Here is a 23,209-nt window from a genome sequence, read left to right on the forward strand (position 1 = left end):
GGGCGGAGGGGACAGCTTGGGTAGCAGTGTGGGGGCAAGAAGCACACAGCATTGCAGGGGCCAGAGCCAGAGGCCCGGGAGGGCAGGCCCGGCTCACAGGGAGGGAGTGCTTCAAGCGCACACCTGCTGTGCATTCAGACTGCAGACCCTGCAGATTCAGGACGGAGATCTACTATGAATCCGGAGTGTAGACTCACTGTGGATTCAGAACACAGACCAACTATGGATTCAGAGGGTAGACCTACTGTGGGTTCAGGGCGTAGACTCGCTGAGGGTCAGAGCTAGACCCACCGTGGACAGGGTCAAGTTTGAATGGGCCCTGGAGCAGTCATGGGCACGTGCTCAGGGTTGGTCCTGGGGGATCTGAGGTCAGCTCGGGCGCTGAGGGCTCAGGGACGATGCGGACATTCCATCTCACCGTCAAGAGCTGCTGGCCCCTCCCCAGGGGAGGGCAGGTGCGTGGAGGGCCCCGTCCTCTCCGTCCGCTGCCCCTGCAGCCCCAGTGCTGAGGCTCTGTGCCCTCCTGTTTTGTAGGGTTCACAGTCCACCCCGGTGACCGGTGGGTGCTCGAGACTGGCCGCCTGTATGAAATTACCGTCGAGGTGCTTGACAGAACCGGCAACAAGGTCTACCTGTCAGATGTGAGTGCCCATCCCACCCGGGCCGGTGGGGTTTGTGAAGTGGGGGGGGGTCCCGGGGAGCAGCCCCCAAAGCAAGAGGGGCGCCGAACAGGCAGGCTGTTGGGTGCTTCCTGGAGGCGCTGCTGGTTCCACAAGAGACACTGATGGACGTTGAGCATATTGGGATCCTGCACACCAAGGCCCCACTCCCTACGCGGCTGGAGCAGGGAGAGGGGCGGCGGGCAGCCAGGTTCACGGAGGTGGGGATGGGGGAGGTGGGGTCCGCCAGCTGGGATGCCGGCCACCTTGCTCGTGGGGCCCGGGGTTCTGAGGGGGAGGCAAGGCTCCCCTCTGGCTTCTGCATGGAAGGCCTTGCTCTCCTTCTGTTACTGAGAAAAAATACTTGGTCTATCACCGTTTGGGAGATAAAATAGCTCTAAGGATTTTGATGTCCAGTATTTTGTGTTTGGCCGTTTCCTTGTTGGGACCTCAGGGTCTGAGAAACCTGACTGCAGCTTCGAGCCCCTGAGCCCCAGCCCGGTGGCTCGACAAGAGCGCCAGGTCATGGGTTCACACAGGGAGGGCGGCCTGGGAGGGGTCGGAGCTCAGGCCCAGGGCTCCATCCAGTTTGGCGCCTCCCGCTTGGCCTGGCCTGGCTGCTGTTTTGGGGTCGCACAGGCTCCTTCCTGTGCTGTGACGTCCCCCAGTCGGCCAGGAAGCTCCTCTCACACGTCCTGCCTTTCCTTCCAGAACATCCGCATCGAAACTGTGCTTCCTCCAGAGTTCTTTGAGGTGCTGACTTCTTCCCAGAACGGGTCATACCATCACGTCAGGGCAGTCAAGAGGGGCCAGACGGCCATTGAGGCGGCCCTCACCTCCGTGGTGGACCAGGCAAGTTGGCACGTCCCCTCCCCGCCCAATCCTGGGACCTCTGTGGGCAGAAATGTCAACCCAGGCTGGACGTGAGCCCCAGGGGTCGGGAACCCAAGCTTGCGATGCTCTCCTGGGTGCCGAGGGGGTCCCTCCTGCTCTAGGCTCATGGTGCTGTTTGGGGGCAGGGGCTTTGGCCTGTCCCTGTCCCAGTGCTGGGCCACAGCCCCTCCTTCTCCGCCCTTTGCTGGTTCCTGGAGACGTGAGCCTGTGCCTCTGGGGTTGGGGCTAGAAACCCTTGTTGGGGAATCAGTATTGGGCCCGTGTGACCAGCTGTGCACCGACTGGGACCCATGAGCATCCCTTGGGCTGTTTTGGCTGCTCGGTCCTTCAAAGGTTTTAAATTTCCCCCACGTTTACAAGGCCAGTCAGTTTCAGTGGGAGCAGATTCTACTGCTGGGAAGCTCGGTGTGGGTGTTCTAATCTTCTGCCGCACACACACCCCTCCCAGACCCGTCAGAGGCGGAAATGGCCTGTGGGCCAAGCAGCGAGTCCTGCCAAAGTTGCCACTTGCGCTCTGAGGACTTTGGGCAAGTTGCTTTCATCCCCATGCCTCAGTCTCCTCATCTATGAAGTAGGGGTGACCACGTGCACACGTCGGGGGTCTGTGAGGGTGCAGACGAGCAGTGCTTACTGGGGTGGCTGGTACAGCGCCACGTTACGCCATCTCATGGAGACTGAAAAGGCTACCGAGTACCTGCAGTCTTCCTACCCACCCCCTCCCCGCGATTTCAAAGTCTACCCTTGGGACCTGATCCCCAGGGAGGAGCGAGGGTCTGCTTAAGTGTCGACCTGATTGTCATGGTATCGTGTTGCAGGATGGAGGGGTCCACATGCTACGAGTGCCTGTATGGAACCAGCAGGAGGTTGAAATTCACATTCCCATCACCCTCTATCCCAGCATCTTGACGTTCCCGTGGCAACCAAAGACGGGCGCCTATCAGTATACAGTCAAGGTAGCTGGGAGACCCCCACCTGGGCTCATTCCTTCGGGGGCTTCTGTGGGGTTGGGGCTTTTCATGCATTCTGTCTCTGTTCGTATTACCTTCCTGTGGTTGGGAGAGAATTTAGAATCAGAGTTTTTATGCTCTCTGTATTTTCTGAGGTGTCCATCTCAGCGCTGTGTCTTGGTAATTAGGACAAACCCTGAGGAGTAAAAGCACGATAAAGAAAGGCTGGAACACGGATCGAACTCCACACACTTTTGTTTTTGTAAAAAATTATTGTTTTCCGAAAGCAGTGTGAGTATCTTCAGAGAGAAATTTGAAGTTCGAGGGACGATGTTCCGAGCTTTGTCATTTACCAGGTGTTCTTGGTCTTTGATGGTCACATGCCCACCTGGCGTCAGTTGGCAGGGCTGGGTGCCCGTCTGGGCTGGAGCCCGTGTGACCCGCCCGGTCCCATCGGTCCCTGCTGACTGTCCGGGCGGCACGACAGGTGTCCGGTGTGTGCCCTGAGACCCGCTGCCCCTTCACTCAGGGATGTTGCCTTCCCGGCCTCCCTAGGGTCATGGGGTGGTGGCCCCAGATCTGGGAGGCCACCAGGCTGTCCTTTGCTTCATGGCAGACACTCGGAGTGGGCAGGGGTCTGTGCCAGGAGCGGGCAGCGCAGCCCCATCCTGCGCCTGGCTCTGCGGCGGGGGTCGTCCAGCTCCAGCCTGAGCTTGGCAGGTGCTCCTGGGTTCTGGGGCCCCTGTCATGGGCACGTGTGTATGCGTACGTCAGCCACAAGGTCCCCAGAAGGTGAGGACCAGAAAGAGACACTGGAGACAGTGGGGTGTTGAGGCAGCTGCCCGCCGGACGCTGGCTGACGCCACATTTCCCCACGTGGTGGCAGGATGCTGACCGTCTGTGGGAGAGAGAGGGTGGGTGACAGACCAGGCGGGGGGCTGACCCCATGATGATTCCCCCCCAGGCCCACGGCGGGAGCGGGAACTTCAGCTGGTCTTCCTCGAGCCACATGGTTGCCACGGTCACAGTCAAGGGTGTGATGACCACAGGCAGTGACACTGGCCTCAGTGTGATCCAGGCACACGACGTGCAGAACCCACTACACTTCGGGGAGATGAAGGTGAGGCCTGGGGCCCGGGCAGCCGTGGGGAGGCTCGGGGTAGCGGTCAGCAGCCGCCTGTCCTAGCCAGCCTCAGGCTTAATTCAGAAACATCCTGTCATCCTCGGCCTTGGACTTGGGGTCAGTGGTGGGCGAGGGATCGGGCGTCAGGCCCTAGCCCTGTCCTAGCTCATGGCCAGATCAGGGAGGTGGCCGTGACATCCCACACTAGACAGGAGGTGGGACCAGAGGGGCCAGGGCCCACTGAGCTGGGGTTTCCGGGAGACAGAGAATGCAGAAACACGAGGTAATCAAGGAGCCTTTCTGGAAGATTCCTCCGACCCGAGGTGGGCATCGCCAGGTCGGACTGGGCCGCTGAGTGTTGGGCTGTACCTTCACACCCAGACTCCAGGAGACCGGCCCGAGTCCTTCCTTCTGGCTCCTTCCTGCTCAGGGGCTGCACCTGTCATTCGGCCCCGAGTGTTGCAGGACTTAGCAAAGGCCGAAGGTGGAGTGGTCACCTGCGGTCAGCCTCTGGCAGCCCCACCTGGTGGCCTCCTGACCTGGCTCTTTCCCAACAACCTGACCCTGATCTCAACCCCTTTTTTTACTTCATTTAGGGCAGAAATCGAAGCTCCAGACATAGTGTGTCCAGTCCCAGCCTTCTCCTACACTATCTGGGGCGTAGATGGACGGGCCACTATGGTCTTTTTGTTTCAGTCCACACACGCCCACCTAAAAATCTGTCTCATTCCCATGGAAGGAAGGCTGTAACAGACACCTGAGCTGCAGTGTAATTGTCAAATATTCGGATAAACTGTGACCCGCTTGCCCCCTCCCCCCCCAAACTTCCTCATCTCAGTAAATGTGCCCCTTTCGCCAGTTGCTCGGCCCAAAGCCCGAGAGGCGGTGTGTGTGATGGTCAGAGCCTGGCTTCCGGAGCCGACCTGCCTGGTCCAGTCTCCGCCGCGCTCCAGCCATGCAAGTTCTTAACCTCCCGTGCCAGGGTCCCTTTAGGTAAAGAGGTTGGTGACAGAACCTTCTTAACAAGGAGGCCAAGAGGATTGGATGAGTTAGCAGTGTTCCTAGAGTGGAACTTGGAGTGTGGGAAGTTTCGTTTTGTTTAAATGTTAGCTGTTGTGCACCTCATACACATTTGTGTCCAACGTGCTGAGCTGTATGTACATGCCTCAGGACCTTTGCACGGACCGTCTCTTCTTCCCAGAATGCTTTCTCCCCAGACTTTTGTCTGGCTGCCTCTGATGTGGCTCCCAGGTCTGAGCTTCTATATCACCTTCTCAGAGAGGTCTTCCTCAATGGCTCTGTCCCTGAACATCACCCGGGACCCCAGGCACACACTGTCACGTCCCCCAAGCTAGGGCTTCTCTCAGACACTCCTTGGTGCCCAGCACACAGCACCTCTCAGGAAATCCACACAGCAGTCTCCTCCTGTCCCGCAGAGCCTGATATCTGCGCCCCATCCTGCAGGTGTACGTGATTGAGCCCAGCAGCATGGAGTTCGCACCATGCCCAGTGGAGGCCCGGGTGGGCCAGACCCTGGAGCTGCCACTGCGGATCAACGGCCTCATGCCTGGTGGGGCTGACGAGGTGGTCACCCTGAGCGACTGCTCCCACTTCGACTTGACGGTTGAGGTGGAAAACCAGGGCGTGTTTCAGCCGCTCCCAGGTAAAGCCAGCAGTCGAGGGGTAGAGGGGGCGTCGGGGCTGGGTTCTTAGTGTGTGCCCCCCAGATTCCTCCATAGAGAGCTTGGGGCAGCAGCGGGGTCATAACATGAGAAATGTCACTTGTCCCCTTGTCCACCATCAGCAGTGGTCTGGCCTGAACCTTACTGCCCTGTGACCCCGCCGTGTCACGGGGCTTTCTGAGCCTCAGTTTCCATGTCTCTAAAATGGGTGTCATCCTAAATAGGGTCACGTGTCACGGTGCTCACTGCAGTGCCCTGAATGCAGTGGGTGCTCTGTGTGTAGTGTTGGTAGGGCTTTGATGAGTGACAGGATGGCAACCCCTGTGACTGTGAGGTCCTCCCACCCAGAACGCGAAGCCAGGCATGTTGGTCTTTTCTCTTCCGCACCCCTGCACATGGCTGGGGGGTGTCAGTAGTGACGGTGTCGGTGGCACTTGGTTTATGCACTTGGTGTGTGATCTCACTGGACATCACACCCACCATGGGAGGGGCTGTGACTGGGCCATGTGTCAGACGAGGAGACTGAGGCTGCTGCTGCCCAGGATCCCAGGGGGCACGGGGTGGGCTGGAGTACAGAGCTGGCTGTGTGACCCTGACCCAGAGCCTTCTGTCGCCCCAGGCTTTCAGTGATTACAGTGTGTTGATGTCGGAGCATCAGTTGTAACAAGTACCACTGGGGGGGGGGGCATGTTGATAACAGGAAGAGGCTACAAACTATGTGGGCAGGGAGTACAAAGGAAATCTCTGTGCCTTCCTCTTAATTTTGCTGTGAACCTAAAACTGCTCTAAAAAAATAAAATCTTATACCTGCACCCCAGTGTTTATAGCAGCACTATTTACAATAGCCAAGATATAGAAACAACCTAAATATCCATCGACAGATGACTGGATAAAGAAGATGTGGTATATTTATACAATGGAATACTACTCAGCCATTAAAAATAATAAAATAACGCCATTTGCAGCAACATGGATGGACCTGAAGATGGTCAGTCTAAGTGAAGTAAGCCAGAAAAAGAAAGAAAAATACTATCTATCACTCATATATGGAATCTTAAAAAAAAAAAAAAGGCAAATGAACTTATATATAAACAGAAACAGACCCACAGACATAGAACATAGACTTGTGGTTGGCAGAAGGGAAGGGGTGGGAAGGGATGAGTTGGGAGTTCGAGATTTGCAGATACTGACTGGTATTTATAAAACAGGTAAACAAGTTTATACTGTGTAGCACAGGGAAATATATTCAATATCTTACAGTAGCTCACAGTGAAAAAGAACATGAAAAAGAATGTATGTATGTTCATGTATGACTGAAGCACTGTGCTGTGCACCAGAAATTGGCACAACATTGTAAACTGACTGTACCTCAATAAAAAAAAATTTTTTTAAATGAAGTCTTAAAAATAAAAGGCATTCTATGGAATGGAGAAAATGTTTGCATATTGTATGTCTGATAAGGGGTTAACATCCAGACTACATCAAGAACTCCTGCAAGTGGACGGCAATAAAACAAACAACCGAGTGAACAAATGGACGAAAGACTTGAACAGACATGGCTCCAAGGATGATGTACAAGTGGCCAACCAGTCTATGAGAAGCCGCTCAGCGTCTCCACTCACTGTGTAACTTTAAGTCAAGACCCCAGGGAGCCAGCACCCTGACGCCCGTTAGGACGGCTCCTCTCAAAAAGAGAAGAGCAGGATTGGAGAGGACGTGGAGATGCCAGAACCCTGGTGCGCCGACCGTGGGAATGTAAACGGTGCGGCCGCTGAGGAAGACAGAATGGAGGTCCGTCAGAAAATTAAACGGGCTTTACCGTGTGGTCCAGCTATTTCTGGGCACATACCACAGATGACGAGGCAGGATCTTGATGAAATATTTGCACATCCATGTTCCTAGCAGCATTAATTCATAGAGAATTGAGGTGGTGGAAAGAGCGGGGCATGGGGAGTTGTGTTGAGTGAGTTCAGAGTTTCAGTTTTGCAAGATGAAGGATGTTCTGGAGACAGACAGTGGGGATGCTTGCACAAGTGTGGAGGGACTTAATGACACTGAACTGGAAAGATTGTCACTGTGGTCAAATGTTATGTTAATGTGTATTTTACCAGATTAAAAAAAAATTAATAAGGGATGGAAAATACCCAGTATCAGCAGGGATATTCCGCAGCCACTGGTAGCAGCGTGTTGGGAGAGATCGGTGGTAGTGGCGGACGCCAAGCGTGCACACGTCCCTGTCCACACTCCCCTCCTCGGGGCGCACCCGACCCGAGTGCTGAAACATGTCCCCAGAGAAAGGCGCACACCTGCTCACGGCGGACGTCACACAAGTGTGGATGGAAGGTCTGCCACGTGCCAAACACATGGCGGGGTCTCAGCGCCAGTGTCGAGGTGAAGGGGGCAGGTACGAAGGGTTCTCGCTCAGCGACTCCCTTTGTGTGGATACACGGCCAGCAAAGTCAGGCTGTGCCGTCAGAAGTCAGTGCACAGTGCTTTTCTCCTGGGAGTGGCTCGTGCCTGGAAGGGGCCGTGGGAGATTGCAGGGGTGCGAGTCGTACTGTGTCTCGCTCCCATTCCTGGATACAAAGTGTGTTTTGTGGGGGAGGGGGCAGGAACATTGTGAATCGTGTGCTTATGATGTGCGCTTTTTCGTGCAGGAATTATACTTAGAACTTGTAAGTTTAAACACACTAGATTTCGTTCCAAGCCCAGAAAGAAAGAGGGGCTGTCTGCCTGTCCCATCTTTCCCTGCCTGAAGCAAGTTCCCGGTGACCACGTGGTTCTTCTTTTGCAGGGCGGCTGCGGCCGGGGTCTGAGCACTGCAGCGGAGTCAAGGTGAAGGCGGAGGCCCAGGGCTACACTGCCGTCCTCGTGAGCTACAAACACGACCACATCCACCTGAGCGCCCGCATCACCGTGGCCGCCTACCTGCCCCTCAAGGTGAGCCCTGGGCCCCTGCCTGCCCCTGCACCCCTGATGTGAGTTATTCACGTGCTCTGGTGAATTGGTGTTAAAACATCAGTTGTTCAGAATAGCTTTGGACCAGCTTCTCCCGTGAGTTTCAAGCTGAAATTGGGCAGTGAGAGGAGCAGAGCCTCCCCAGTGGCTGACGGTGAGCGCTGACATCCACGTGGATGAAATGATGTCCACAGGGATCAGGACAGAGCCAGGTTCCTGGTCCACGCTGGAGTCACCCTGCAGGGTCTCCACAGAACCCTGGGGTGGGGGCGGCAGCCCTGACATGTGGTGCAGATCCTGGGGCCTCAGGGCCCTGGGTCGGTTCTGGATCTGCCACTCACCTGACGTCAGGTCACCACCAGTGTCCGGGTGCCCCACGTGCATGGTGTGGAAAGCACTTAGTGTGTCCCCTCAGAGCACACTGCCTTTGCTTTGACACCGATTCCCGAGTTTGACTCCAACTCTGCGACTTTGGCTGATTTGATTTCTCTGGGCCTCAGTTTCCCTGCCTGTAAAATGGGGCTATCACAGCACATACCTCATGGGATTGTGGTGAGGATTAGCTCAGCTCAGCCACACGGGCTTAGAATGTGCCTGGGAGGCAGTGGGTTAGTTGTTAATGTGAGCGCCTTCCTCCAAGGCGGTGCCACACAGCCTCCCACAGGAGGCCCAGAGAGTGGGGGCTTGCCCCTCCTGCGGGGGCAGGCCTCTCAGGCTGGGCCAGTCCCTGAGCCCAGCACCAGTCTTGAGGACAGCCATGGTCCCCTTGGTTTGGGATATGTTTTCTCCTTCCCACCCATTAGAAGCAAGCTCAGTGACTTTAGAATCTTTCATCTCTGAACCCCTAGCCCTGGCGTAGTGCCTGCTGCAGAGCAGACAGCAAGCCAGTAAAGGTGGCTTCCTGACTAGAAAAATTATAGTTAAAGAGAGAAGATGTCTCTTCTTTCATCTTTTCTCTGCCTTGGTATCAATTAAGATCAGGTGTATTTGCAAGGAACAAAACCCTAAATAACAGTGGCTTAATCAATAGAGAGTTTATTTCTCTTTCACATAGGGCTAGTGTGGCAGCTTCACAGTCATCAGGGACCCAGACTTCCATCTTTCTATGGAATTATATGGATTTTATCCCCAGGGTTGCCTCAGAGTGGCTGCTGGGGCTCCAGCCATCACACCTGCATTCCACTTAGCCAGAAGGGGAAAGCGCTCATCTCTCAGCTGAATTAGTTGCCTGTGATAGCCTTGTCAAAAGTTTAAAAGAGCAGTTTCCACCTGTACCTCATGGCCAGAACTTAATCCATTGGCCACAGCTAGCTCTAAGGCAGACTGGAAAATAATTTTAGCTGGGCAGTTTACCACCCTAATAAAATGGAAGTTGTTTCTCTGAGGGAGAGGGGAGTGTGGAGACTAGGAAGGCAGCTAACAGTTATTGCTGCTGCCTGTGCTTGCTGGTCCATCCATCAGCTCACTCTGCAGACAGTCCCTGGCCCTTTGCTGGGACGAGGCTTGGGCTGGCGAGACAGATCTAGGGGAAACCCCACCCCCTGTGCCCGGGAGGCTGCGGTCCACGAGGAAGGCAGATGCTCAGACAAATGTGCTGAGCAGAGCAGAGGTGACGAAGGCTCCTGCGGGCACAGGTCACCGGTGAACGCAGAAGTAGGAGGGTGTGGAGGCAGTAGCTAGGTGGTGGGGAAGCTAGAAGTGTGTGTGTACCTGGGGTGAGAAGTGCAGCTTCGGGAACTCCCTGGGTCAGTTTGAGGAAGTTTGAAATTCTGGGTTAGGAGCTGGAAAGTCTTGTGCCCGTGGGCAGCTGGTGAGGTCAGGAAGGACAGCCACTCTCATGAGACCCCTGTCGCTGGCCCGGAAGGTGAATGGGGGTGTCTTGGAAGCGCATAGTAAGGACGCCCCCCCACTGGCAGAAGAAAGACCCTCCCCAGATCTTCCGGGTACCCCTTGGCCCACCCCGACTTACGTGTAACCCCCTCTGTGTACTTGGACTGGAGGCAGCGGGGGCTGTGTTGCCGCTCAGCTCACGCCCTGAGCACTGAACACCCAGTCGCTCTGCAGCCTGGCCTCCTGCGGCAATCTGGACGCATCCTCTCACCCGCAGGCTACTCTTTGGGAGCCCTATGTGCCTGGTCTGGGGTCCCCACGTGGCCCCTTCATTCCCTTGATGTCAGCGTGGGCTGTGCACCTGGAGCCTCCGGGTCAGCCAGGTATGGGGGGCCGTCACCTCCGACTGCCACCCCTGTCTCCGTCTCTTGATCCTGGGCTGAGGCACACGGATTGCATCTCCGAGATCGCAGACTGCCCACGCCAAGGGCCTGCAGGTGACCAGCCCCACCCTCCCGTGTTGCAAACCAGGAAACAGAGGCCCCGAGAGGAGACGAGAGGAGAAGTCTCATCTGCGGTGCAGGAACCCTCCTCTGCGCTGGGCCTGTTCCAGGACCTGCGCTTTGACAGCCCTGAGCAGCCCGGACGATTCATGGGTGCCCTTCACTAGTGCTGATTACCAACCTCCCGCCCTGGCACGGGGCTCGTGACACTTTCATGCTGAATGGGGAGAGAATTATGCAGGCAGGTGATCAGCGAGAGCTCTCCAGCTGTAGTCAGCGCACACCGTGCTTTCCCACCACCTCTCCTGCTGGGCTGGTCGCGAAAAAGTCCTCCGGTCGAGTTAACGGCCACCCGCCTTGTCCATGGCAGAGTTTTTCTCATTGTGACGATAAGACATGAATTGGGGTTGGAACAGCCCCGGGCCCACCAGCTGGGCAAACTGCGATGATTGCTTCCCCCCCGCCGGGACTCGTGCCTTCCAGCTGTAAAATGGGGCTGACAGGTGGCAGTAGTGACAGCTGATGGTCGTGAGGGTCACTTACCGAGCACAGGCTAGATGTGCGTGCAGGGCTGTCATTCACGGCCCCTTGCATCTGTACGGTGACGTTGTGGGGCAGGGGCTCTCACTGTACCCATTTTACAGGATGGGGAGACAGCCTGGTCAAGGTGAACCTGCTTAGCGTCCCGCAGCTGACAGCCAGCTTTATTCCAGCTGCGGGACAGAGATGCAGCTGCACTGTCGCACACAGGAAGCCATGGTGGGTAGCGAGGAGAGTGGTCCAGCCCAGCACGGAGGTGACAGGTGATGGGAGGGCCTGCCTTGGGCAGAGGCTCCGAGAAGGCCTCCCTGAGGAGGTGACATTTGCACCGAGGCCTGAGCAAAGTGCAGGAGCAGGCCTCGGCTGTCTTGAGGAGCGAAGGGAGGTCCAGGGAGGAAGGGTCGAAGGCCCTGTCATGTGTGGGAAAAGGGCCCTTTTGATGGTTTCTTTGGTGGGCATGTGGGCAGATAGAGTCTATGAGGGGGCTCCTTGGAATTGTGTGTGTGTGTGTGTGTGTGTGTGTACATCTGTGTACACACGTGTTCAGGGAGGGATGACCGGGGAGTTGATAACTGACAGCAAATTCAGAAAAGTGTTCATATTGTGGAAAAAAGTCAAAAGGACGGAATTCATTGACAGGCGGTGTCGTTCCTTTGCTGGGGTTGAGTGTAAGCACCCAGCCCAGAGCACCTGAGCCCCACGGGTCACCCTGCCCCACCCACCTCCATGCTCAAGGGCACGTGCATCTTAAAGCTGTCACTCGGTGCGATTCCCCCTCCGTGTTGAGGTGGCAGCTGGCCGGGCGCTGCCCCAGGTGCAGGACCGAGCTGAGCGGGTATCAGTTCTCACCTGCAAGGGCTTCAGGCTCCTGGCAGCTGGGGGACTAGGATGCTGCCCCCGGGGGTGAGGGCACGGTCGGGGCTCTGATGAGCAGTTCAGCGGGGGTGAGCGCAGCAGCCTTGGCAGTCACACACGTTGGACCAGACCAGGAGGAGCAGAGAGGAGGCTGGCGCCAGCTGGGCCACGATGCTTTGGCTCAGCCCAGGCTCGCGACATCCCCAGGCGTCCTGGTCTTGGCTGCAGAGGGGTCTGGGATGGGACGTCTCGCCCTGAGCAGCGTGGGCACTCAGAGCTTCCAGGGGTCCAGGGGAAGCTAGGCCTGGAGGTGAGTGTCACATAGTCCGTGTCCTGGGCGGTAAGCCGTCAAGGACTTGCTGGATGTGTGTTCCTAGTAGCCTCCACGTGCCCAGGACGCCAGCTGTTCTGAATTGGAAGCTGCCCTGGTCTGGTGCGGGCGCAGCAGCTGCGTGTCCTGTCTGTGCCCCCGCAGACACCGCTCATCCACCGGCCTCCCTTCGTTGCTGAGCAGTGACTCAGCCCAGGTCCCCAGGTCCCCACCCCTGCAGCCGTCACCAGCTGGCAGAGCTGGTACCTGGATTAACAAGTGTTTGCAATCCTGGCCTGAAAGACACTGGGAATCACGAGAGGTTAAGGAAAGAATTACCCCAAGGAGGGACTGGTGTGGGGTTGGTCTCCCAGCATTGAGATCACCGACCTGTCACAGAATCACTTGTCTCCTTTCCTTCTCAGTTTTAGGGTTTGCTCTTTTTTAGCTTTATTTTATCTAAGTTGTTTATGTGGTTCCAAAATTAAACCTATGTTTGAGGTACATCCCTGCCCTGCCTCTTGTCAATGACTATTTTGATTAGTTTCCGCATTCTCCTTTCAGTGTTTCTTTTTGCAAAAATTGCCAAGAATGATTGTATGTCCTTATGCCCTGCCCGTTCCTCTCTTACGCAAAAGGCAGTGTCTCCTGTTGTGCACGTTGCTTCTTTGCTTGGAAAGTAAGGAAAATAAACTGGGAATCTCTCCTTACCCCCCCGGGAAGATCTTTGTTGGCCATTCCACTCTACAGACAGACCGCAGTTTACCTAACCAGCCCCCTGCTGAGGGGCATATGGGCTGTTTCCAAGCTTTTGTTCTTAAAGATAACTCTGCAGTTCGTAGCTTTCTGCCTCTCTTTTGTGTATTTGTGGAGGCGTGCCTTCAGCATCGTTTCCTAGAAGGAGTCTGGTTTGGACAAGGGCAGGTATGGTATGCCTGTCATTTTAGTAGCTGTTGCCAGACTCCCCCTTGGGGGCCAGCACCATTCTTCTGTCTTCCTGGCAGGGTGTGAGAGCACGTTTGACAGTAACACTGCGTGGTGTATTTGAAAGCTGCTAAGAGAGTAGATCTTAAACAGTCTCATCCCAAGAAAAAAAAAAGTGTGGCATTGTGTGGTGACGGGTGCGAACTAGACTGACCGTGGCGATCATCTCGCCGTATATGCAAATACCAAATCATTACACGGTGCTGGTGAAACTGATACTAGGCTGCATGTCTTCCATGTCCCAGAAAGTAAGTTACCCAGTTAATTTCATAAAGGAGGCCATGTTTCTTTACAGACCCACCAGCAGTGTGTGCGCTCAGACTTTTGGATTTTCCCAATCAGATGGCTGAGAAGTAGTGCCACAGTGTAGCTGTAATTCCCTCTTTTAAAAGTATTTTAATTTTTTCTGTACGGATTTTTCATTTCTCATCGCACTGTGGGTACAGGAGGAACAGACACACCCTTCCTTTCATGAGCCCACAGGCCAGTCAGGGAGACAGACGCCCAAACAAATCATTTCTTAACACCAAGGAAAGCAGGGACCAGAGCAGGACCCCCCCACCCTGGCCGGCCGGGCATCACCAGCTGAGGGAGGACGTGGGGGCTTCTTGGAAGGAGTAGGCCGGGGGACGAGGGCCTGGGGACAGAGTAGTCTGACAAAGGGATGAGGGGGAGAGGAGGCGAGGCCGGGTGGGGAGAGCCCGACCCGGGGCAGGTAACCGAGGGCAGCAGGCGCCCGGCAGTAGTTCCGTGCAGCGGGGTCGTGCTCAGAGCTGTTCAGGAGGGGACCTCTGGCTCTTGGACCCTAGAGCAGAGGGACTTACAGGGAGGCAGGTGACGAGTAAGGACTTGGTGGTGACCTCGCTGGGACCCTCGGGAGTGAGAGATGAGCCAGGCCTGGGCAGGGGGTCCGGGGAGCAGGGCAGGACCCCGCGGAGGGATGCCGTTCTTGGAGCTCCCGCTGTGTATGTGTCTCCTCGCGTGGAGCAAACCGTGTCTCCCCGGAAGAGCTCTCCTTCCTGCCGCTGCTGGGCGGGGCTGCCAGCCTCTCCTTCCGACCCCAAGCTCTGCCGCCATCCACGCGGGGCAAGGGTGAGGCCCCGACAGACCCACTCCTAATATCCACTCTTTGATTCACCCGCTGTGTGCCGGGCGCTGTTCTGGGTGCTGGAAGCAGAGCGGGCAGGAAGGTTGTCCCTGGAAGCACGGGGGAGGACAGCATAAGGGAAACGAGCCACCAGGTCCTCCAGCGCGAGCACAGCCCTCGGCCTCCCCTGTCCGGTGTGTTTCTTTTTAGGATGATGGTTTTATGCTTTTCGCAACAAATGTTTGTGGTCAAATTGTACGGTCATTTTTGTACCCAGCTCTTTGGAAGCACTGTCTTGGGGCCCCGCAGAAGGTCCGCTGAGTGGACATACGCGTGTGCTTAACCAGCCCCGTGCCGTGGCTCTTGTTCTGCTGGTGCCCTGCTGTGATGAACCACGTGCTGAACGTCTCTCTGTGCGTGGACTTCCTCCTCTCCTTCCTGCCCTGTCGTCGGGTTGGAGTCCAGGCGGGCAGTTCCCGGGTTCAAGAGCTGTGGGTATTTTCAGGGCTTTTACCAGATTGTTTTACAGAACGGGCAGGTCAGTTAACCCCCTGCCCTCCCCAGCGGTACACTGGAGCCAGGACAGATTCCTCCCGAGCATTCGGATACCTTTTTTTTTTTTTCAGTTGAAGTACCGTCAGTCACAATGTGTCAGTCTGTGGTGTGCAGCACAGTGTCCCAGTCATGCAGATACACACATATATTCGTTCCCATATTCTTTTTCATTAAAGGTTATTATAAGATATTGAACATAGTTCCCTGTGCTAGACAGAAGGAACTTTTTTTAATCTATTTTTATATGTAGTGGCTAACATTTGTAAATCTCAAACTCCCAACTGTATCCCTTCCCACCGTAAGATTGTTTTCTATGTCTGTGAGTCTGTTTCTGTTTGGTAGATGAGTTCACAGTGTCCTTTTCTTTCTGTTTTCGCCTTTGGATCTTGACGATGGCCCTGGGGGAGCCTCCCTTCCCGCTCTTCCCATAGAGACGCTGAACTTTCCTGTGATCCCGCAGGCCGTGGACCCCTCCTCCGTCGCCTTGGTGACTCTCGGCTCCTCAAAGGAGATGCTCTTTGAAGGAGGCCCCAGACCGTGGGTCCTGGAGCCTTCCAAGTTCTTCCGGAACGTCACCTCCGAGGACATGGACAGCATCAGTCTGGCTCTCTTTGGGCCCCCAGCCTCCCGGAATTACCAGCAACACTGGATCCTGGTGACCTGCCAGGTCTTGGGCGAGCAGGTACAAGGGCGGCCACCCCCAGACCCACCTTGCCCAGAGGAAGGGCTGGAGATCATGTTCCCTGAGGTCCCTGCTGTGCCCTGCAGCATCGTTCTGTCTAATCCTTGCCCTGAGAGGCAGCTGCAGCTGCTGTACCCATTGCACAGACAGGCAAACTGAGGATCAGGGCAGCAGGATGACTGAGTGAACACCAGGTGGGATGAGTGTGGTGCAGATGTCAGGACCTCAGTAGAGCTGACCGGTCCTGGCTCCCTTTCCACACCTGGGGTGACCTCCCCTCTTTCCAGGCGTCTGTACTTCGCACTGTGAAGTCAGGGCGGGGAGGGTGGGGATCAGGGTCACAGAGTCAGATGCCTCTAGGGCCAGGTGGTCTTGTGAGTGAGTGAGACTCCAGACCCAGGTTGGGCAGATCTTTTTGGTGTTTCAGGATAAACTGAGAATCCCGGTTTTTCTTTGGAAGTATTTTCTTAAATTATAGTTGATTTACAATAGTATATTAATTGCAGGTGTATGAAATATCTTGATTTTTTTTTTTTTTTTGATGCTGAAAACCAAAAAAGGCTAGGAGCCTTGGTGGACCAAACGCAGGGCCTCTGTGACCTGGAGCCCGCAGGGCTGGATGGGCTGCACGGGCGGCAGCTCTCCCCGGTCCCCTGTGCCCGCTGTCCCCGGCTCAGCGCTGCGTGCTCTTCAGGCTGTGGTAGGGGGGTAACCCTCTGTTCTGAGGGTGCCAGGAGGCAAGAAGCAGTGGGGAGGCCGGCCTGAATCAAGAAAGGCAGGAGAGAGCCTGTCTCTTGGAGGGTGAAGGACGCCATTGTGTGTTAACGGTGCGAAACGCAGCAGTTGATGGTGAAACAGCACACCCGCCCCCCCAGGCGCCCTTACGAAGCCAGACTCGCCGAGCTCGGCTTGCCGTGAGCAGAGAAGGGGCCCCGTGAGGGGCTCATTGCACACTGGCTTCGTTTGGGAAAAAAGCGATTAAAGAGTAAGAAAAGTAAATTACATAATAATAAATAATACCACAGTAAGACTAAACTTAGTCAAAACTTAGGTTAGAGAAGTTCCTCAGCGCTGACTCGGCTCAGCCACCTGTGTCCCCCCGACCACGAGAGCTGGGTGCCCAGCAGGGTCGCCCAGGGCCCCCCACCCGGATGCGCTGTGTGCCTTGTGGGACGTCAGGGCTCAGCGAGGAAACTGCCTGCCGTCCTGCCTCGTGGTCAGTGGAGGGGGCTTTTGGCCTGGACTGTTGCAGCCTACAAGTCGGCGTCACCAAGGGGCCGGGGCCCCCTGAAGACAGGCCTTAAGCTGGGCTGCTCCAGAAATGAGGGCCAGGCTTGACTGCTGAGGTCCCGGCTCTGGAAGCAGACAATCTCCCTGTCTTTCCTCGCCCCTTGAGCGTCCATCTCTGCCTCTTTCTCTACGAGCCAGAGTGAGGGCGGGGCCTCCAGCTCGTCCTTGCCGGCCCCGCCACGTATGCCTCAGCTGGTCCTTCCCCGGGGGCCTCAGTCCCTCAGACACACTCTCCCTGACCTGCTCCTCATTCAAGTCTGTGTGGACTCCTCATTCCAAACCCACAGACTTGTCAGCCTGCTAATGCAGCCCTGGGGTTTCCATCGGGTCCTAGGAAGCCGCATGGCGCCGCAGACCCCCTCTTCTCTGGGTCCAGGAGCAGGCAGCAGTCCTGGCGGGCGATTGCAGAGGGTGCCGGGACCCCGTCGGAAGGTCTCTTGCATGTGTCCCTGGATCCTTGTACCCCCTTGGGACCGGATGTCACCATCGTCCCCATTCTATAGAAGAGCACACTGAGTCCGAGGGGGCCCCAGGGGAGCAGGGGCCCAGACTCGGGGTGTCTGACGGCGGCTTCTGCTCTGCCAGGTCATCGCCCTCTCCGTGGGGAACAAGCCCAGCATCACCAACCCGTTCCCCGCGCTGGAGCCCGCCGTGGTGAAGTTCGTCTGCGCCCCGCCGTCCCGGCTGACCCTCACGCCCGTCTATGCCAGCCCCCAGCTGGACCTGTCGTGCCCGCTGCTGCAGCAGAACAAGCAGGTGGTGAGTGGCTTTGAGGGGTGGGGCACAGCCCGGAGCCACGCCCCCACCTCCACGCTCTCCCTGCACCTGGGCGCTCTGTCTGCATTCGACACGCAGGGGGCCCAGAACCCGGAGGGCTCCTGTGCATCTCAGCTGCTGGGGCAGCGCCCAGCGGAAGTGAGCCTCTCCGGTCCCAGACTGGCCGCCTCCCTGCGTCATTCTCCTCTGTGACGAGGTGCTAAGATGGGGTTCTTGTCCGAGGGCAGGTGTGTGGTCAGCGCAGGAGGTGACCAGCCGCAGCCTTCTCCTCGGTGTGGGGGTACCGGCTGTGTTTCTGACACCACTGCGGGGAGAGGGGAAGGTCACTGGGGTCCCTGAGAGCAGGGATGTGCTCCACCCTGAGACCCTGAGACCCTCAAGACCAGACGACTGGATGTGGAGGATTCGGAAGGCCTCTGGGGGGGGGGTCCTGGCGTGCACACGCCCTGCTGGCCGGCCCCGGCCCCGGCCCTTCTCAGAGTGGGGTCGGGCTTCTTTCCTTCACCTGTCAACCTGTGTTTGCTGGACCCCTCGCTCCCTGTGCCAGGCACATGTCCGGTTCTGGAATGCAGACTCCCTGGGACAGGGAGGCTCCTGCCCTCAGAGCGGACAGGGAACCAGCAGGCCCACAGCAGACCAGGTGGACGGGAGGGCGGGAAGTACCATGGAGGAGGTGAAGGAGGGCTGGGACCAGGAGCCCCTTCAACGTGAGGGGCTCACGCAGGCTCAGGCCCCTGGGTGGGGTGTCTGCCGAGAAGGGCCGAGCTGAGGCTGCCCCAGGCAGGTAGAACCACCGTGCAAAGGCCCCGAGGCCAGTCTGGGTTCTCTGCATCCCTGCTGCCCACACACACATCAGCACCGTTGTGTGTGCCTCGTTCCCTGTCCCTGGGGGCCAGACCCACAGACAGACCCTGCTTCTGTTCAGCTCCAAGCTCAGTGACTCCTCTCCCAGCTGCAGCCTGCGGTCAAACCCAGGGTGTATCCAGCCACAGTCCAGCGGGGTGGCTTCGAGGGCCTGTGTCTTCTGGGGCCATCTCTGGGCGTGGAGCGGTCTCACCTCTCCATGGTTAGCCTGGCACAGTCTGTGTGCCTCCTCCACGCGTCTAACAGAACCTGCAGCTGGGGCAGCGAGATCCTGGGGAGGTGCCAGACTCCGGTGCCTGGGACTTGGGAGCAAGCGGCCAGTCTGGCCTGTGACTCTGGGCCTCCTGTCCTTGCAGCTGTGGTCCTGCTTGTCCTCCTGCTGCTCTGGCGGTGGGTGGTGGGCTTCACTGACCACACAGCTCGGAGACAGACGGGCGTGTGGTCCCCTCCGCGGGCCCCTGGGGGCTGGGGCCTGCCGGCTACATTGCGCGCGGCCTCAGGGCACTCTCCCGCCTGCCCCGCAGGCCCTGCAGGGAGCATCCTCTCCTGCTCCCTTTGATGGGAGGAGACCCGGGGCTCTGGGCTCGTTGCCGTGACGCCTGCGTTCACCGCCTGCCCAGGCCGGGGTGTGTGTCACAGAGGGGCTGTCTTCCCTGAGCTCAAAACCCCTGTTTGTTCAGGAAAGACTTTGGGGGCTGAGACGAACTGTCCTGGAAGTTTTACATTTTAAATCACTTTTATGTACTTAGCACATAGCCCTGTGGGAAGAATGACATCATACTAAGTCTGGACTCCACGGGGAGACCGGCCTCTGGGTCCCCCGTGTGTGGGGCCGGGAGCCGGGGAGCAGCTCTGGTTGGCAAGCCTGGGTCCGAATGCCACCGCCATGCAGGCTGCCTCCTCGGAATGACTGGGGTGACAGTGGCCCCCACAGTCACTTTGGGGTAAGCGGGATGGGACACAGGCTGTCAGAGCGGTGACGGTCACTCTCTTTATGCCATTCTCTGCTGAAGCACGCACCCGGAGCGGGAGCCAGAGCCCCCTGTGCCTGCAGGCCTGAGACCACCCGTCACTCCACCCTCCCCGACTCCATCTGTGCTCGAACGGCCCCATGGGTCTGACGAGCCGTCCCTCCGGCTGGAACTCTCTCCCCACTGGGCCCCTAGCCCCCCGCCCGCCTCCTTCAGTTAATTGTTCACACGCTGCCTTCTCGGCCTTAAACCTTATCTGAAGGTGCACCCACTCAGCGTTTCGTCTTCCAGTTCCGATGTCCCCACCCCCAGGCAGCCAGCATCATCCAGCACTGGAGACTTTACGCACAGGCAGACCTCGGAGACGCCGCGGGTCCGGTTCCAGACCGCCGCAGCACAGCAAGGGTCACGGTGAAGCGAGTCACACGCACTTTTTGGTTTCCCGGGGCATATGAAGTTATATTTACATTACGTTGTAGTCTGTTATGCAGTAGCATTATGGCTAAAAAGACTACGTGCAGACCTTAATTGAAAGCCCTTTATTGCTAAAAATGTTAAGCACTCTCTGAGCCTTCAGTGCTTCATGGCGGTAGCATCAAAGACCCCGATCACAGGTCACCAGGACAAAGACACGTGATGAAAAGGAAAAAGTCTGAACTAGTGCGAGATTTACCCAAGTGTGACACACTGACACGAAGTGAGCCAAGGGCTATGGGCAAAATGGCTCAAAGCAGCGTCGCCCGAAACCGTCAGTTTGTAAAGACGCAGTATCTGCGAAGCAGAGCATCTCCGAGGTGTGCCTGTGAGTCCTCAGAACAGGGGCCCGGCTCGTGGTGGGAGCTCGGTCAGCGGTGGATGAACGAGCGAGCCGGGGACCCCCACCCGGCCTGGGCCTGTGTCCCTAGCCCCTCCGCCCTTACTCTGACGTTCATGTGCCTGGGGAGCCAAACGGGTGCTGAGGACGAGGCCGGGGGGATAGCCAGACCTGGAGAGCGGTGCCCCTACAAAGCCCCCTCCGTTCCAGCCTGTTCAGCCCCAGGTTGGCCCGACCTTCTCATTCTCGAAAGAACCATGTGTCCACGTGCTTCTCTCCTGTCCTTAACCATTGGCTGTTCTCCCAGCCAGCCGTGTCCGGCCTTCTGTCGGCAGTGACCTCAGGGTCAGCCCAGGGTTGTGTCTCGGCTGAAAGATGACGGGCGGGTGACGAGCGCGGCCCTGGAGGGGCTCGTGTGCATCGTAGATCTTGCTTGGACACGGACTTGCCTTGTGCTCCATCAGTCTGGGACTCCAGAGCCAGTTAGGCAGGGCCCCTGCGATTTACGGTCTCACCGGGGACCTCGAGGAAGATGTGTCCCTGCCATAGCATCCTGGGGCAGTGTCAGTTTCCCCTTGTGCCCCTCCAAAGCCGGAGGCTGCCGTGTCGTGTGTGCAGAGTAAATTACTGGCGAGGCTAGACGCCAGAACGGGGCTGACCTGTCGGAGTGACAAAGAGGGACCGTACCCTGGCCTGACCCCGTCCTCGGAGCAGCTCACCCTCCGTGCAGCTCACTGCCAGAAGGTGACAGGGGACTGGGACAGAGCTGCCACCCGACTCGTGCTCTGGGGAGGCTGCATAGCTTCAGGGGAGGCCTGCCGGCTTTAAAATCAGACCAGCAGGATCCCACTCCTACACCTGTGTGACCCTGGGCAAGCGGGTGGCAAGAGGCGGGCGTGGGGTTTGAGTCCAGGCTGTGGGACCCGGACGTCCATGGAGCCTGGAGGGAGGGGAGGACCAGGGTCCGGGCAGAACAAGGCCGATTCCACACGGGGCTGCCCCGGGAACGAGAGCACGGCGAGCGGCAGGAGGTGGGGTTTGGAGCTGAGTCCGGGCGCCTGGCGCTCCCATGCCTTCCTTTCCCTGGGGCCACACCCTCCCCTTAGTGCGTGGGCGACAGCTCCCTCGTCACCGGGGAAGGTACGGACGCGGAGAAGTCCACTCAGAAAGGAGCGCTGCAGTCTGAGCGGCTCTGGGACATTGTTGCGGTGTGGTTTGCATTCCTGTTAAACCACAAAGGGTCATGTCCTGGGGGGCTGCGGCGGGCATGGGGCAGGGAGGAGGCGGTGAGGGTTTGGGGAGGTGAGGGCTGGGAGGAAGAAGGATGGCCTGGCTGGGGTGCGGCGGCCGAGGGCAGGCTCTCCCAACCAACCTCAGCACCACTGACACTTTGGGCTGGGTCCTCCCTCCCTGAGGGGCTGTCCTGTGCACTGTGGGGTGTTCGGCCGCACCCCAACCTCAGCCCACAAGATGCCACGTGCATCCCCTGCAGTCGTGACAACCACAAACGCTCCCCGGCATCACCAAGGCCCCCAGTGAGCACCAGGGGCTGGAGTAGGAGGCCGGGGGCACCTTGACGGCGCAGCCGTGAGCACCCTCATTTAGGGACTCAGCCCACTTCCTCCCTGCGAGCCCACCAGGCACCGGCCGCCCCCACACCATGTGGTCGGTCCGGGGAGGCCATAGCACGTGACCTCGGCTTCTTGCAGGTTCCAGTCTCCAGCCACCGCAACCCCCTGCTGGACCTGGCTGCCTACGACCAGCAGGGCCGCAGGTTCGACAACTTCAGCTCCCTGAGCGTCCAGTGGGAGTCCGCCAGGCCTTCGCTGGCTAGCATTGAGCTCGACCTGCCCATGCGGCTGGAGGCCCGGAGCGACCAGAGCGGCCAGAAAAAGCTGCATGGTGAGTGGGTGGACGAGCCGGGGCTGCGGGCTGGGGGCTGGGGGACCCCCCCCCCCCCCGCCCAGGACTAATGCTCAGAGAGCAGCTACCTCCATTAATCCCCACACGTTCGGTGAGGTAGGAACGGGAATCTCCCTTCAGAGGTGGAGAAACAGGCTCAGGGCGAGTGGCGGGTGAGCTCACACCCCGCCTTGTGCACAGGTCAGCCTGGCGCCAGCACCTGCGCTGAGCCACGCTGCTGTCCAAGCCCCCGGCAGGCCGGGTGCGAGTCCGCCTCCTCCAGCGTCTCCGAGGTGCTCCAGGAACATGCTGGCGCCTGCGGGCTCTCACAGTGCACGCTGTGTGCACACCGGCCACCTGCCTCTAGACAGGGGCGACTAAAGCTACTGGCAGGCAGGGCAGGAGGAGCTGCTTCCCAGGCAGCAACGGGCCAAAGTCCGACGTGGGTTTCTCTTCCCTTCGCTCAGGTCTGCAGGCTGTTTCGGTTCACGAGGCCTCGGGCACCACCACCATCTCTGCCACCGCGACTGGGTACCAGCAGTCCCACCTCCACGCGGCCAGAGTGAAGCAGCCGGTACCAAGCGGGGCCGCCAGGGCGGGCAGTCCCTGTTCTGCCCTGATTCTCCTGTTCTGCCCGGCGTCCCAGGGTCCTGGGCCCCTCGCTGGGCCGCACCCCGGTCACCACCCCTCTCCCTGACAGGGGTGCCTCCTGCCGGCCTCTCTGCCTCCGTCTCCCCTGCCGCATGCCCTGCAGCAGGGACTGGAGGGACCTGGCTGACAGGCAGAGGGGCCCCGCCACCCCACGCCTCGGGGGGTCAGGCCTCGGCACAGCCTCCGCTCCCACATGCTCTCTGTCCTGCGGGCTCTTCTCTGTTCACATTGCTTGTTCCTCACTTCCTGTGGCCTCTGCTCACCTGAGGGCCCCCCAAGAGCCCCCTCCCATCTCCTTCCCCTTCGTTGGCCTCACAGTCTGACTCCTGCC

At 58.1% G+C, this 23,209-nt stretch overlaps 1 protein-coding gene across 1 annotated transcript in view; it reads left to right on the forward strand.

Annotated features, from left to right (window-relative positions):
* The window catches only part of NUP210 (nucleoporin 210), an 88,842-nt gene that overhangs the window by 32,893 nt on the left and 32,740 nt on the right, over positions 1-23,209 (forward strand). Inside the window, 10 exon segments of the mRNA XM_032458745.1 lie at positions 535-641; positions 1,371-1,511; positions 2,369-2,506; positions 3,465-3,620; positions 5,088-5,286; positions 8,100-8,245; positions 15,388-15,609; positions 17,485-17,658; positions 22,035-22,227; positions 22,695-22,801. Coding sequence (XP_032314636.1) covers positions 535-641; positions 1,371-1,511; positions 2,369-2,506; positions 3,465-3,620; positions 5,088-5,286; positions 8,100-8,245; positions 15,388-15,609; positions 17,485-17,658; positions 22,035-22,227; positions 22,695-22,801 — 1,583 coding nt within the window.

The sequence above is a fragment of the Camelus ferus genome, chromosome 17 (assembly GCF_009834535.1).
Source record: "Camelus ferus isolate YT-003-E chromosome 17, BCGSAC_Cfer_1.0, whole genome shotgun sequence".
In the NCBI taxonomy this organism is placed as follows: Eukaryota; Metazoa; Chordata; class Mammalia; order Artiodactyla; family Camelidae; genus Camelus; species Camelus ferus.